The sequence below is a fragment of the Aotus nancymaae genome, unplaced genomic scaffold (genome assembly GCF_030222135.1).
Source record: "Aotus nancymaae isolate 86718 unplaced genomic scaffold, 86718_ANA_hifiasm-v0.15.2.pri h1tg000079l, whole genome shotgun sequence".
Taxonomy (NCBI): domain Eukaryota; kingdom Metazoa; phylum Chordata; class Mammalia; order Primates; family Aotidae; genus Aotus; species Aotus nancymaae.
In genome coordinates this window covers 23817210-23833228 of record NW_026988494.1, presented here as the reverse complement: position 1 = coordinate 23833228, position 16019 = coordinate 23817210, and the positions used below count along the sequence as shown (strand labels likewise).

General features: G+C 41.8%; 2 protein-coding genes across 6 annotated transcripts in view; one reads left to right on the top strand and one right to left on the bottom strand.

The window, feature by feature from the left end:
- Positions 1-8004, bottom strand: part of CDCA2 (cell division cycle associated 2) — a 52729-nt gene extending 44725 nt beyond the window's left edge. For 2 of the 5 annotated variants that reach the window (XM_012435342.2, XM_012435345.2), the window contains exons 1-4: positions 7513-7721; positions 6676-6736; positions 6419-6589; positions 4317-4486 (exon numbers count right to left, since the gene is read on the bottom strand). In XM_012435342.2, coding sequence (XP_012290765.2) covers positions 4317-4486; positions 6419-6589; positions 6676-6736 — 402 coding nt within the window. In that variant the 5' untranslated portion in view covers positions 7513-7721. Of the gene's footprint in view, positions 1-4316; positions 4487-6418; positions 6590-6675; positions 6737-7512; positions 7722-7825; positions 7839-7936 lie in introns of those variants that run through there. The other 3 variants (XM_012435343.2, XM_064368691.1, XM_012435346.2) reach the window with 3 other exon arrangements.
- Positions 8005-8515: 511 nt separating this feature from the next.
- KCTD9 (potassium channel tetramerization domain containing 9) overlaps positions 8516-16019 on the top strand; it is a 30698-nt gene continuing 23194 nt past the window's right edge. Inside the window, exon 1 of the mRNA XM_012435334.2 lies at positions 8516-8750. Within this exon, the coding sequence (XP_012290757.1) occupies positions 8703-8750 (48 nt within the window). The 5' untranslated portion in view covers positions 8516-8702. The remainder of the gene's footprint in view (positions 8751-16019) is intronic.

Genomic DNA, 16019 nt, shown 5'->3' with positions numbered 1-16019 from the left:
GTGAAAGTATAAAAAATACAAGGGGTATTATAAATCAATTCATACTTTCTACCTTTTTTTTTTTTTTTGAAACAGAGTCTCTCTGTCGCCAGGCTGGAGTTTGGTGGTGTGATGTCAGCTCATTGCAACCTCTGCTTGCTGGGTTCAAGTGATTCTCCTGCCTCAGCCTCCCAAGTAGCTGGGACTACAGGTGCATGCCACCACGCCCAGCTAATTTTTATACTTTTAGTAGAGGCGGTTTCACCATGTTGGCCAGGCTGGTCTCAAACTCCTGACCTCAAGTGATCCGCCCGCCTCAGCCTCCAAAGTGCTGGGATTATAGGCATGAGCCACCGCACCAAGCCTCAATTCATACTTCCTATATTCTAGGCCTATACCCATTGAATCCAAAATTAAATACAGTATACATACTTTCTGAAGATCAGAGGTAAGGAGTTAGTGTGGCAGACCCTCCTCACCCTGGAATTACACATTTTCAGTTTGAATAAAGTTAAGGTTAGCATAAAATGTTGAGAGGCCAGCCTAAGATTATATGGAGGGCACCAAAAAACCATCGTGCTCTGGGATGGTGCAAGGAAGAAGGAAGAGGAGAAAACCTGTTTATTTGTAATTTTTACCAAGTATTGTGCTGGGTGTATCCATAGGAAGGCATCGGCATGGTTCCTGTGTCACAGGTAAGTCTCAGCATACCTCCTTCAGTCCAAGATGTTTCTACTCAGCGCCTGTCTACAGATGCCCTCTAGCCCAGGGGCCAGAACAAGACACACAAGTTCTATACATGCTCAGATACCACACTTGCACTGCTCTCTTTTTTTGGCTCTTCCCAGCTAATTTTCCTCATAGTATAGGACCTGGAGGATGTTTACTTCTTAGGGCTGAAAGACAGTCACTCTCTTAAAACACAAAGTTAGATGGTGTAAGCATGCAATTTCTCTGGAAGTCCAGTTAACAGGGTTCCAGCCAAAAACTGATAAAATAAAATTTATACTAGTAGGGATTTAGAAGTGTCAGATAAAGGCAAGTAATATGAAAACTCAGAGTTCTGTTTACATAAAAAATAAATTACAAATGAAGTTCTCTATTTAGATGTTTTTTACTACTTGGACTACTAGTATTTCCACTGATACGAAGTTTGTGGCAATTTTAAAAAATTATACCAATGGGCAAAAGTGAAGTAAAAACTACCTCCCTTTAAGATATCATACAGAGTAGGCTGGGTGCAGTGGCTCACACCTATAATCCCTGCACTTTGGGAGGCCGAGGTGGGAGGATCACTTGAGGTCAGGAGTTTGAGATCAGCCTGGCCAACATGGTGAAACCCTGTCTCTACTAAAAATACAAAAATTAACTGGGTATGGTGGAACATGCTTGTAATCCCAGCTACACGGGAAGCTAGGGTGGGAGAATCGCTTGAACCTGGGAGATGAAGGTTGCAGTGAGCCAAGATCACGCCACTGCACTCCAGCCTGAGCAACAAAGCAAGACTTGGTTTCAGGAAAAAAAGAAAAGATATCATAGGCAGAAAAAGTAGTTAATATTGTGAAGCCATGTTTGATGGCAATCTGTTCACACATTTGATTCTCTTCTCAGTGAAATATACTCAAAGTTAATTGCCTACTATATAATAAGAGAACACTTTACATTGAAATATGCTTGAGGACATAAGCCTTTACAACATAAACAGCACATAATATTCATAAAAGGCTTGTGGTGAACTCATCTTTAAGAACGATAGGAAAAAGATGACCCCAAATTCATATAATTTACTTTCAACATGCTTTCTTTGTACTCATATTTGAACACAGCAGGGGCAGGTTTAATCTCCTAGGAACATGCAGCACTTTGAAATGCTGCTGCAAACAAATTTTAAGTTTCTCTAGTCAAACTTGGGTTTTCTCTATTTTCTACTGGAGAAGGAGAACGTTTACATACAAAGCAAATGAAACATTCAAAAGGTACTGTTTTTTTGATGTTTTTGTCTTAGGAATTGTGTTGGTCAATTAACAACCTTCCTTCCATGCCCAACAAACTGTTCGAGAAGCTCAGGATTCAGGGAAAATTATTTTTATTTGTGTCAAGGTCTCTCTATCAGCCAGGCTGGAGTGCAATGGCGCGACACAGCTCACTATATCCTCGATGTCTTGGGCTCAAAGAATCCTCAAACTTCAGCCTCTCAAGTAGCTTGGACTACAGGCATATGCCACCACACCCAGCTAATTAAAATTTTTTTTTTTTGTAGAGACAGAGCTTTGTCATGTTGTCCAGGCCAGTCTCAAACTCCTGGATTCAAACAATCCTCCCTCCTTTGCTTCTCAAAGTGCTGGGATTACAGGTGTGTGAGCCACCATACCCAGCTAGGGAAATCACTGTCCAGAGTGAAATTCTGAAAACATATAAATGTAGTTACAGGTACAAGAGGTGCTACTGAGAAGATAAAACAGTAACGTGGCCGAATTCCTAGAAGTGCTGGTTTAGCTAGAATCAGGACAGACCTCTAGCTTTAGTATAATATGAGTTGAAAATAAAACAATGAGAAAGTGGTCTAAGGAAAGATGTCGCAGGAGGGAGAGATTCTCCAAGAACAAGGCAAACAAGAGGCAAGGCCCCAAGTGGAGACAGGATGGGACAGAAAGGTCAGCACGCCCTGTGAATAGAAGGAGATGGGGAGAAAAGACCAGAGTGGGGGTAAGGCGGCATCAGGAAGGGGTGTGGGTTTAATTCAAGGGATTGCAGAAAACCACAGGAAGGTTTTGAGCAGCAGGGTGAGTGATTTGATTTCTACTTTAAATGAATACCTCTCCTTTACTACTCTATGGGATACCCAAGGGATCAGGGAAAGACGCATGACACTGCTGCCAGCACAACATGTATACTACATTAAGGTCCTTTAAAAAAAAAAAAAAAATCAGTAGAAGGAATACACTTTAATAATAAAAAGTCTATAGAAAATACATAAACCAGGAACACAGTCATTCATTAACACTGTCAAGTATTATGTGTTGTAATCTTCTGTGCTAGATTTTTATACAACTGGCAGCACTGCAGAACAAACTGTTTGTACCAGCATCACCACAAACACAAGTAAAACATTGCTTCACACTGTAATGTTAGCTACATCACCAGGTCATAGGAATTTTTCAGCTCCATTATAATCTTATGAGACCACCATTGTATATTCCATCTATCATTGTGTAAAACGTCATTATGCAGTACATGACTGTATTTGACTTTTTAGGGGCATGTACTATTTTAATAAAAATTTGAAAAAAATAGCTAAATATATCCCCATCAGCAGATAAATAATCTGCCCCTTTCCACAAGGTTGTCCCAAATACATTTTGTCCCAGGAGACCCTTAACCCTATACGTCAACACACAGTAGTCATGAAAAAATTAGAAACTTAAAGATAAGCTCTTAAAAAGGTGGTAGTATCTCACCTCATAGAAAATTAGAACTGAACTAGAAAAAAAAATTGCAAAATAAAATAGAAAGCTCTCCTAGAAAGCTGTTTCTATCCAGGGTCTCATAACTCTTAAAATACCCATGTTTGGGTTGGGCACTGTGGCACACACTTGTAACCCCGGCACTTTGATAGGGATTGCTTAAGGTCTGGAATTCAAAACAAGTCTGGGCAACACAGTGAGGACCCATCTCTTAAAAAAAAAAAAAAATTTTTTTTTTAATGAGCCCTTTGCTGTGGCATATGCCTAAAGTTCTAGCTACTTGGAAGGCTAAGGTGGGAGGATTCCTTGAGCCCAGGAGCTCATTGCTGCAGTGAGCTATGAGCACCAGTGCATTTCAGCCTGTGCAACTGAGATCCTGTCTCTAAAACAAAAAAAAGAAAAATCATCCATGGTCGAGATCATCATTTATGATAAATGCATATTCTTTTTTTTTTTTTTGAGACAATCTACTCTGTCTCCTAGACTGGAGTGCAATGGCACAATCTCAGCTCAGTGTAACCTTTGACTCCCAGGTTCAAGCAATTCTCGTGCCTCAGCCTCTGGAGTAATTAGGATTACAGGCACCTGCCACCAAGCCAGGCTGATTTGCATGTTTTTAATAGAGACAGGATTTCACCATGTTGCCCAGGCTGGTCCCGAACTCCTAACCTCAGGTGATCCGCCCGCCTCATTTTCCCAGAGTACTGGGATTACAGGCGTGAGCCATCATGCCTGGCCACTAACTGCATATTCTCTAAGACACAGAGAAAATATCTCTCCAGATTTGAAACAGATCAGATGTACGAGGAGGTGTAAAGAATGCATGGAAGCTTCACAAGAGAATTCACGACAGAACCGAGAAGAAAATCGTACCGGGGAAGGACAATCTTGTGCCAAAGGAGATTTTCTAGCATTCTTTATATTTTGCTGCCGAGCGATGAAACGAATCAGATGGTTTGTTTCAGGAGAGCCCCGAGCCCCAACTGCAGAACGTCGTCTAGATTTTTTAAGGTAGGATGATGACTTTCCTGTAATGAAACTCTCTTATAAATTTGAACAAAACAAGACAATCATCAGTAATCACATCCAATACTCATGATGTACCAGCCTGAGAGAGAAAACATGATAAACATGTGCTACAGAAAACTCAGTAGAATGTTACTGGCACAGTTATTCATACACAATCAGTGGAAGAGGAATCTCTGTCTGCTGACTTAGTCTATGCTCCTAGAACAGCGCCTGGTACGTAGAACAGTTAGTAAAAGTTGTTGATTTTGGGAGGCCAACGTGGGGAGATCACGAGGTCAGGGGTTCGAGAACAGCCTGACCAACATGGTGAAACTGTCTCTACTAAAAATACAAAAATTAGCGCATGCCTGTAATTCCAGCTACTCAGGAGGCTGAGGCAGGAGAATCGTTTGAACCCGGGAAGCAGAGGTTGAAATGAGTGGAGATTGCAGTGAGTGGAGGCCACTGTACCATTGCCCTCTAGCCTACCCGACAAAGTGAGACTGTCTCAAAAAAAAATAAAAAAGATGTTGAATAAATACATGAACACATTTTAATTAAGTTTTCATTTTTGTTCCGTATTTCCTACAGAGACATGGGTGATGGCTTTTGCCTCAGTATTTTTCTTTTTCTAAATAAGTCAGTTTTATTTCCAACAACTGAAGGTAAGATCTCCACCCAGACACATGCAGTCTCAGGTTCTTTTTTTTTTTTGAGACAGAGTTTCACTCTTGTTACCCAGGCTGGAGTGCAATGGTGATCTTGACTCACCGCAACCTCTGCCTCCTGGGTTCAGGCAATTCTCCTGCCTCAGCCTCCTGAGTAGCTGGGATTACAGGCACGCGCCACCGTGCCCAGCTAGCAGTCTCAGGTTCTTAATTCTTCAAGATGATTTTGTTTCTTACAGATACCTAACATCAGCACTGCCCTGAATTTTGGACATATGCCTAAGCATACAAAATTAATTCAGCTTTATAAAGGCCTAAGAGTGATGTTCTTGAGAAGGAAAGTGAGGGTGGCTTGCCACTTTCGTCTTGTCTTATCCATGTATTACCTGGTCTAGTGCCCTGTGATGTTCAAGTCTTCTATTATCCTCCAATTCTAAATGCTATTCTCTAATCCAATTCCATTCATAGTATTTCCTTCTTTTCCATTTAAGTCAAACTTCACAGGTAAACTTCATTTCTACCCCTTGAAGGAGATTAGCAGGAGTCAATCTTGTGTTTGTGATTTTTTTTTTTTTGTGACGGACTTTTTCTCTTGTTGCCCAGGCTGGAGGGCAATGACACAATCTTGGCTCACCCCAACCTCCGCCTCCCAGGTTCAAGCAATTCTCCAGCCTTGGCCTCTTGAGTAGCTGGGATTACAGGCCTGTGCCACACCCGGCTAATTCTGTTAAGGAGAGATGGGGTCTTTCCATGTTGTCAGGCTGGTCTCTAACTCCCCACCTCAGGTGATCCACCTGCCTCAGCCTCCCAAAGTACTGGAATTACAGGTGTGAGCCACTGCGCCCAGCCTTGTTTGTGATTTTTAAAGGAGGCATACACTAATCTTTCAATATTATATTTACTTAATTGCTCTTAAACATTGTTATTTTTGCCATACATGAAAATAAAATGCATTATTATTATTCATATCATACACCCTCTTGTATCCCATGTGTCAGGTCAAAAAGTGACTCACACACACATTTTTTTCTAGTATTGGCATCAAGCACGACTGACTTTGGAACACTGTCATCATGCTGGGTGCCTTGCAATTCTGTGATCCCTGCTATGCTAAATGAGCCGTGCATGTGCACAGAAGTCTCCCTGAAGAAGCAAATTTGCAGAGTAGGCAATTTAGATACCTAAAATAATATAGCAGTACACATAGGCAAAAAAAAAAAAAACAAAACAAAAAAAAAACTGAGTTATATTAAAGTTATAACTTCAAAAGCATTACAACACAATGACAACTTCCGTTACCTGCAGAATTCATGACAAAGCTTTCAGGTGTAATTCCCAATTGCTCTACAGTTACTGTGGAAAAGTTCAAAGGCGATTTAAAAGTATCTGGTGTGCAAGGATTAGGAGGTAATTCGCCATGCTTCTGAGGAGTCACAATCTTCCCAGGTCCCAAAATGAAAGAGGTGTTTCCTGAAACAGACAACATATTGTCGGGGTGAGGACAACTCTCTATCTAAACCTTCAACTTCACAAGGAGGCAGCAGAGCATCACATACCAGCATTATTCACTGCAGACTCCTCGGTTTCAGGGGGCTTGTCTTTTGAATTGGCATCCATCTAAGAGGTGAAGAAAAACAAGAAGAAAAATGAAAAATAACCCCACCAGCAAAATGAATGTGATTCGATCACGAAACTCATTCAAGACTGAATTGTAATACAGTCCATACTGGCATAGAAACACATGTCACAGGTGTCATTTTCCAGTTTATGTGGGTATTTACGGCGTACGTAAAATATTTTGATACAGGTACGCAATGCGTAATAATCTCATGAAAGTAAATGAGGTAGCCATCATCTCAAACATACTTTGTGTTTTTAATACTCAACATACTTTTTGTTTGTAATACTTTGTGTTACAAACAACCCAATTATACTTTTAGTTAATTTTTAAATGCACAATTGTCACGTACCGTCACCCCGTTGTGCTAGCAAATACTAGATGTTATTCATTCTATGTTTTTGTACCTGTTAACCATTCCCACCACCCTTCCTAGTCTCTGGTAACCATCCTTCTACTCTAAGCGCGTACTTTTAAAGCCAAATTAAATATAAAGAAATGGAGGAAACTGCTGCTCAGGATACACTAAAAGCAGACCCCAAGGGATAAGCCATGGCTTTTTAACCATAGCGAAGACCTGAATCATCAGGGTACTCCGCTCAAGACGCAGCTCTGTACATTTCGGGAAATTGTCGCTCAGCAGGTCCGGATGCACCCCTCGTCACCCAGAGCAGCTCCTGAGAGAACCACTAACTCTGTGCTGCAGGGTAAACCGAACAAACTCCCGAGAAACGCCGCGGAGAAACAGCCCCGTGCAGCAAGGCTGCAGTCCTACCTCTCACGCCGCACCTGGAGGCCCGCCAGGCAGCTAGACTTACTCCCACAGCCCCGCGGCAGGCGAGCGTCACGCTGGCCGCTCCTTCCAGACCCCGGCTCCTCAGTTTGGAAGGGTTCTCCTGGCAAAGCACCCGCAGTCGGGAGCCGCTCTCCGAGCCTGGAACCCGGGTTCCTAGAAGCCCACTCGGACTCGCAACCCGCGCAGTCGCCGCCTCTGCCCGCCGCCCGATTCAAATCCCCAACTCCGCCCCTCGGCCCCGGCCTTAATCTACGAATCACTCCGCCACCGCCCCCTCCTCCTGTCCGCGTACACTCCAAGCACTCCCAGGCATCTCCCTCGGCACGGGAGTGGCTTCCTGGGCTCTGAGAGGAGCCACCGCAAGCTGCAGCCAACCCTCTGACCACAGACACCGGCTACTGACCTGTGACCGTGGGAACTACTTATCGGGAGTGTCTCGCGGAGTAACGCTTCTTTTGGCTCTTTAATCCGCCTCCCACATTTCGATTGGATGCTGCAAACTTCGAAAAGACTCATTTGACCAATCCTAACAGGGCGACGAGCTGGCTCTTACCCAATCAGTCCGTCCCTACTGCAGCCGTTTCCTCGCTGGGTTAGCTTGTGGGCGGGGCTAGGGTGGGAGGAGGGGCTGACCGTCACGGGGGTCCCTTTTAGAGCTCCACCTCCTTACCGTAGACCCCGCCTCCGCATGCAGATAAGCGCTACCTAGACTTGAGTGTGCGCCTGCTCAGTAACGTTGAAAGCCGCCGTCCGGCTCCAGAAGTCGCTCTGATTGGCTGATGCCCCTTCCCATCTACTAGCCTTCAGTGTCTCTTCCCTCCCTCTGTCCCGGCTCGGTTAGCCAGAGCCCTCCCGATGCTGGGTGCTGGTTGGCTGGGCCCTGGCTGGTGACGCGAGTTGGTTGGTGCGGCTCAGTGTCAGTCTCGGAGAGGTGGGGGAAGGGCCCCAGGCAGGCTGAGGAGCCTAGGGGCGGGGTGGGAAGGAGGACCGGCCGAGCCCTGGGTGTGGGACAGAGTGCGTGTGTGTGGTGTGTCCCCCAGGGCAGGAAGGTGGCGAAGGGAGGCGAATCCGAGTGGGTGGAGGGAGGGGAAGGGCGGGAAGAGAAAAAGGTGGGAGGAGGACTAGGTGGGAGGGTGGCGGCTCACTCAGGACCCAGCGGGGGCAGCGCGATGAGGCGGGTGACCCTGTTCCTGAACGGCAGCCCCAAGAACGGAAAGGTAACGGGGGCGTGAGAGGATGCGGCGGGCTGGGGGTCGGGGCGAGGGCGGCCGGTGCGGACCCGGCTGGCGGGGCAGCGGTGAAGTTGGGCAGAGGGGCTGGGAGGTGGGCGTGCGCGGGCTGGGGTCGCCCGGGGACAGCGCGGGATCCCCGCGGCCTCCTCCCGACCCTCGGGACCCTGGTGCCCGAGCCCGCCCTTCAGCGCCTCAGCTGCCCGGGGGCCGGCGCGCGTCGCGCCGGGGGCTCCGGAGCTCCCGGATGCGCGGTGCAAGGGGCGCGGGGATGGGGGCGCGGGGAGGGCCGCGGTCACCTGGGCGCCCGGGCGGTCGCGCCTCTTCCCGCCTCTCCCCGAGACCCCTCTCCAGACACAGGAGACTCGCCGGCTCCGGTGCTGAGTAATGATCTGCTCAGAAAGTGGCGGCGAGCACCAGAGCCTGTGGAGATGGGTCAGGGAGACAGAAGTAAACTGCTCGTGGATAAACAAAATCTTCTCCCATCCGAGGTCGAAGACAGGATTTTAAAAACGGGGTCATTTTCTTGTTGATTTTTGCCCTCCTCTCTGAGATGCCTCAAGCCCCCAAGCCCTGCCGCCGCCAAACTTCTCTGTACACGTTTTATTATTTTGCCTTATTTTGATTCCTTAGAGGACGGGGACAGCAGACCCAAAAGGGATCGATTTGACAGTCGCCTTTGCTGTGTTAGGCCTTTGCGGAGGGTGTGGTGCTAAATGTTCTTCCAGCGCTGGAGCCAGCCAAAACGAATTCTCTTCCTTCCCAGCCTCTTGCCCCACCCATCAAAGTTGTTCTGCTACTTTGGGAAATTTTGACTGTTCTAGGCAGACATTTATTGCGTGGCTAAATGATACCCAGAAGTAACTCAGCCTTTACGAGTCTAAGGTAAAGGTAAAGGGGCCTCGCTGTTAGTTGCCGAAATACTCTGCTGCCTGCACATTCGGAAAACATTGTAAAGTTTTAAATAGTGAAATTGTCTAGTGGTATTAAAAATGGCTTTCCAATAATTCTTCAGTGTAGAGTAAACATGCTCTGAAAATTCGAATCAGAGTGTGGTTTGTTGACTATAATTTTATGTTCTTCTGGTCTTAGAGATTTAATACTCATGTAAAAACAGAATTGTTATAAATTTGAGTTCTTGAGTTATGAATGCCTCCTCAAAAATATGTTTTACGAAGTTTACATTTATGAGCACTATTGACTTTTTCTAAACCAGTAGTTAGCTACTACTATCTAAAACTTATGTTGTTACTCTAAGAATCTAAGAAAGATTTAGTATATCCAAAACTAGTAATATTTCTCAAAAACAAACTTCCGATTGACCTTTTTAATGCAATGTCTCTGCTATGTTATTCATGGAAGACAGGTATTTAGACTCAGTCATAAATATTTATGCTCTAAATCTCTCCCAAATCCACTGAATTTGGTTGTCAAAAATTAACTGGGTTGGTCTTTCCATATTGTTGTTCACAAGAATTTTTTTTTAAGCTAATTAATTTCTTACTACATTAGATTCTTAGATCTAAATTTTATTTACTTTAAAAATATTCTGCTAGAGAATTTCAGAAGATTGGGTAAAATGCATCTCAAATAATTAAATATAAATTTGTTTATGTTACAACGATCATAAAACTCCAAACTGGAGAGTACTCGATTAAAAAGAAACAAAGTAGTGATCTTCACTACTCAACTGACAACGTATTCTAAGGCAGCCTTGGCAGTGTTTTCACTCCTTTCAGTTGATGAAAAAATTTTATAATTACTCTTATTTGACAAAAGAGCTGCATAATACGTAACAGCTTGCATTTTTATATATAAAGTGACTAATTGGATTGGCATGATCATGACATGAATGTTCATTAAGAACATGCTGGGGAAAAGTGCTACTCAAATAGAATAGAATTTGATTTCACATCCACCAATTGGAATATCTATACCACTTACTTTATCTCCTTTACCTAGTTTCTGCTTTTGTTGCCTGGTTATAAGAATAATTTCTGTTTTTTCAAATAAGTTTCCCTCTCATAGCTTGTTTAGTGGGGTTACTAGACTATGGGGCTACAAAGCCTGGGGAAGGGCATGGAGAGGCACCGAATTCTCCCAGGGTGCTATGTTATATGCTCACCACAAATTTTCTGTATGTTGAAGAAATGGAACTACTGAATGTATTTGATATTGTAGAGACGGCTATGCATTCTCTGAGCAGTGGTTTCCAGAGAACAGATGGTATCCAAGACAATTTATTGGAGATTGGGAAGAAATATACCTTTTGTTTATATCTTACACTTGAAAATATAAAATAAAATGAAAACTTGATTTTTTAGATCTAGAAAGAAACTTGTACCTCCAGTCGCTGAACATGTCAGCTGGCCTCAGGTCTCCTGTGTGAAAAGGTTAATAGTGGCTTCTTCACTGATTGGTTGTCATTGACATTGTGATATGGAAACTTACAACTGCCACATTAAAATTTATATCTAGTTTTAGGCCAGATGTGATGGCTTATGCCTGAAATCCCAGCACTTTGGGAGGCCAAGGCAGGCGGATCACCTGAGGTCAGGAGTTTGAGACCAGCCTGACCAACATGGAGAAACCCTGTCTCTACTAAAAATACAAAATTAGCTGGGTGTGGTGGTGCACACCTGTAATCCCACCTACTCGGGAGGCTGAGGCAAGAGAATCGCTTGAACCCAGAAAGCGGAGGTTGCGGTGAGCCAAGATCCTGCCATTGCACTTCCAACCTGCGCAGTAAGAGCGAAACTCCGACTCAAAAAAAAAAAAAGATTTATATCCAGTTTTAACTAAATTAACCCTGACCAAAATGCCAAGTGGTAAGTGATCTTAAATGATTACATCAAAGAAACTGAAGTTTGAAGACAATATTAATTATGCAAGCAAAAGTAAACAATGAGGAAATGTCAGGAGCTGCCACTTATCCTAGTAAACCATGAGACTAAAAAAAGATTGGATCTCTTTGGAACTGAGAAGTTCAAACTGTGCTGAGTTTTAAAGAAGACTATTTGAAGTCCTGTTTATTAATTGCTGTTAATAATCAGCCTCTCCCTAAGTGTGTGTCATCCTTTGAAATATTAGCCATTGACAGGATGAGTCACCCTAGTTAGCAAGATATTTGGAAATATTCTCTAGAACATGAAGACAAATGGCTTCAGATTTTTTTCTCTTCTGATTTTTTTGTTTTTCACTTTTAATGTTTAAAGTCAATCCTGTATTTGCCAGAATTTCACCAAATTTAATGAAAAATATTTAGGAGATTCTTGCTGGTTGATTCATAGTCTGAATCACTGAAAGTCCTCATCATTTGAGAAAACATGTACTTTCTGACAGTGGAATATAGTTTGTAAATATATAAATATACATATGTTTGAGCACATGCCCAAAAGTGTGTTACCAATGGGGTGCGTGGTTAGAAACTTTTGAAGGCCAAAGTTCTAAACACTGGAATCTTCAATTTTGAGGATTTTTTTTGTTGTTTTTAAAAAATATTCCAAAAGAGTTTATGTTGTACCTGTCACCCTTTTTTCATGTGCCTCAACATTTTCATTATTCTTTTTTTAATAGTCCCTAAAAGAGTTGTCATTAAGGAAATTGAAATGGGGACTCGCACCTCTGAATGCAGTGTGTGACTTCTAAGCAGCTTCATGTCAGTGCAAAGTTTCTATACATCTTGAATACAGAATTTTTTTTTACTTGAGAATATTGAATGATTAGCTGTGCAAGTCATATGCCTTTTGTATACTGATTCATTCATTCATCATTCATTCATTCATGAACACTTAGTAAATGCCATCTGAGTATGTGGCATCATGCCAAGCATGGCAAACATAGTGGCGAAATATCTTCATTCTATACCATGTTTGCATTCTTGGTCCAAGAAATAACTTTTCTTCACATTTTGGTATTAGGTCAGAAACATGTTGTTGGGGGCAGGCACAGTGGCTCATGCCTGTAGTCCCAGCACTTTGAGAGGCTGAGGCAGGAGGGTTGCTTGAGTTCAGGAGTTCAAGACCAGCCTGGGCAACATAGTGAGGTCCCATGTCTAAAACAACAACAACAACAACAAAGAACAAAAAAGAAATACGTTGCTGATAGTAAGTATCCAGGTTTAAATCCATTACGTTGTTAGAGTTGGAGAAAGGTGAAAATTTATGTAAACCCTGCCTCTAAAGTCTAAACATTAATAAGAACCTAGTGAAGGCCCAGTTTTTAAGCTTCAACATTTCCTAATATATTTTATACATAGAAAAGACTACAGTAAAGAATATACATAAACATTAAAAGGAACATAATATAACAAATATTTGTAAATCTGCCAGACAGCTCAAGAAGCATCATGTTATCAATAACATAATGTGTTCATTCTGCCTCTTCCATAAAGGCAGCCATTGTCAGGAGTTTTGTTTTTCTCTTTGCTGTGTGTGTGTTTTTAAATCAGTAGTTTTGTTACATATATATGCATAACTAAATTAGATTTTTTTTTTTTTTTTTGGGAGACGGAGTCTCTTTCTGTTGCCCAGGCTGGAGTGCAGTGGCGCTGTCTTGGCACACTGTAACCTCTGCCTCCTGTTCAAGTGATTCTCCTGCCTCAGCCTCCTGAGTATCTGGGATTACAGGCATGTGCCACCACACCCGACTAATTTTTGTTTTTTTAGTAGAGATGGGGTTTCACTATGTTGGTCAGGCTGCACATGAACTCCTCACCTTGTGATCCGCCCACCTTGGCCTCCCAAAGTGCTGGGATTATAGGTGTGAGCGACTGTGCCTGGCCACTAAATTACATTTTTAAAAAATCAGCTTTGGCAAATACCGTATTTCAAATTGGTATGATACTGTATATAGTTTTTTGTGGAGATAGTGTCTTCCTATATTGCCAAGGCTGGTCTCAAACTCCTAGGCTCAAGCAGTTCTTCTTCCTCAGTCTCCCAAGGTGCTGAGACTGTAGGCATGAGCTACCATGCTAGGCCAGAACTTGCTTTTTTCATTCAGTATAATTCTGTTCCAACCATAATCTCTGACATAGTGATAATTTATTCATTTTTACTGCTTTATTAAAGTACATGCTATACAAATACTACCATGATATTCCTGTCAGTAGACGGTAGGTCTACTACATACACATTTATACCATGTATTTTTTTACCCTAATGACAAACATTAGGCTGTTTATTTTCTTTATATTTTGTTGTTAAATTAACAATGCTGTCATGAATATTTCTGTATATGTATCCTGGTGCACAGCAGCAAGCATTTTTCTAGGGAAGTAGTTCTCAAACTTTAGCATGCAGCAGAGTCACTAGGAGGACTTGAGAAAACTGCTGGACTCCATCCCCAAAGGTTAATATTCAGTAGGTCTAGGGTGGGGTAGGAATGTGCATTTTTAATTTGCACCAGGTTGATTCACATGCTGCAGTTAACGGGATCACACATTTGAGAACCACCACTCCGAGGTATAGACACATAGTTGTAATTATTGGGTGTTAAAATACGTAAATATTCAATTTTGCAAAATAACATCAGATTGTTTTTCAAAGTCATTGCAGTAATTTATATTTGCATCAGCATTGCATAAACCTTCCCCACTGGTACACATCCACTCCAACACTTGGTATTATCAGAATTTTTCATTTTAAATATTTTCATTTTTTACCTTAGAGTTAATTATGTCATCTTTTAAAGAATAAGATCATGTAAATATTTAAAATGTATTTGACTAAAAGTATACGTAGAGAAAATTGAGTTCTACATTTAGATATTAATTATGATTAGTGCTTTCGTTGGGTAAATCAGCCTGCATAAATTCAACAAGTATCGTGTATTATGTAATAAATCTTGTGGGGATAGAAGAAAAAATATTTTACACACGTGCAAGTTTTAATTTTCAAATTTAAATGTAATATATTTTAATAATATAGGCTACAATTTGAAAATGTTGCTTAAAGGCAAATTAAATCTAGCCAATTCTACTAGGCATGGTGTACCATTTCCTTTCCCAACTCAAAGATAGCTTTCACTTGTCATGGGATCTGAAGTTTAAAAAGAATTGACTCTAAACAGTAGTATAATACAGTCATCATTAATAGACATGCTTCTCAATTTACTCTGTAAAATGCTTCCATTCTTAGTGCCTAAGTTATTAAAGTAGATAATCACAGTGACTTGGAAACATCAGGTCCACATGGCGGAAGTAACACATAAAAAGCAAATGACCTTTGTAAGCACTATCATTTTATGATTTCTTTGGCTCAGTAGGAGGACAAAAAGAAACTTAGTATACTAACTGGAGCTTAAGTCCATGATATACAAGATTTTCATTGTTCCTCTTTCTCAACAGAGTTGTTATATAAAGAAGAGTGCATGTGCCAGTCTGTTTGAAACTTTTTCAGTAACTTAATCATCTTTTCCATATGTATGACAAATTTATGTTGATATGTGTATTTTTAAATCTGGTTTCTAATTAGTTTAAAATACAGAGATTTTAACTATTTGAATATTAGTATTGCAACATAACTCCTTTTTATTTGTTTGGTATTGTTAGTGTGCTTGAATGATTAGTTGGAAAACAAATGTCAAGAATAGCCCTCCAAGTGAAAACAAGTTTATTGACCCAACTTAAGGGAAATTTTCAAATTTGTAGAACTATAAGATTCTTTGTATTAATTTAAATTATGTTTTCTCTAACTGACCATGCTTTGGTTATTTCACTTAAAGGAAATTGCCAACTGCTAGATTGCAAACTACTAAAATAATTTTATCTGGAGCTATAGAGACCTTAAAATAAATTAAAACTTCCCGCCTTATAGCAAAGTTAATATAGGTTTGTTGTAAACAAATTTGGAAAACAGAATAAAACAAAAAACTCATGATTAGTTAACCATAATTTCATTATCCAAAGACAGCCACTTTCAATAGTTTTATGAATATCACTTTTTTTTTTTTTTTTTGAGATGGACTCTCACTCTGTCGCCCAGGCTAGAGTGCAGTGGCACGATCTTGGCCTACTACAACCTCCGCCCCCTGGGTTCAAGCAACTCTCCTGCCTCAGTGTTGCGAGTAGCTGGGATTACAGGCGTGCGCCACCACACGTGGCTAATTTTTGTATTGTTAGTAGAGACACGGTTTCACCATGTTGGTCAGGCTGGTCTGGAACTCCTGGCCTCAAGTGATCTGCCCACCTTGGCCTCCCAAAGTGCCAGGATTATAGGCGTGAGCCACCACGCCTGGCCTTAGTATCACTTTAGAATT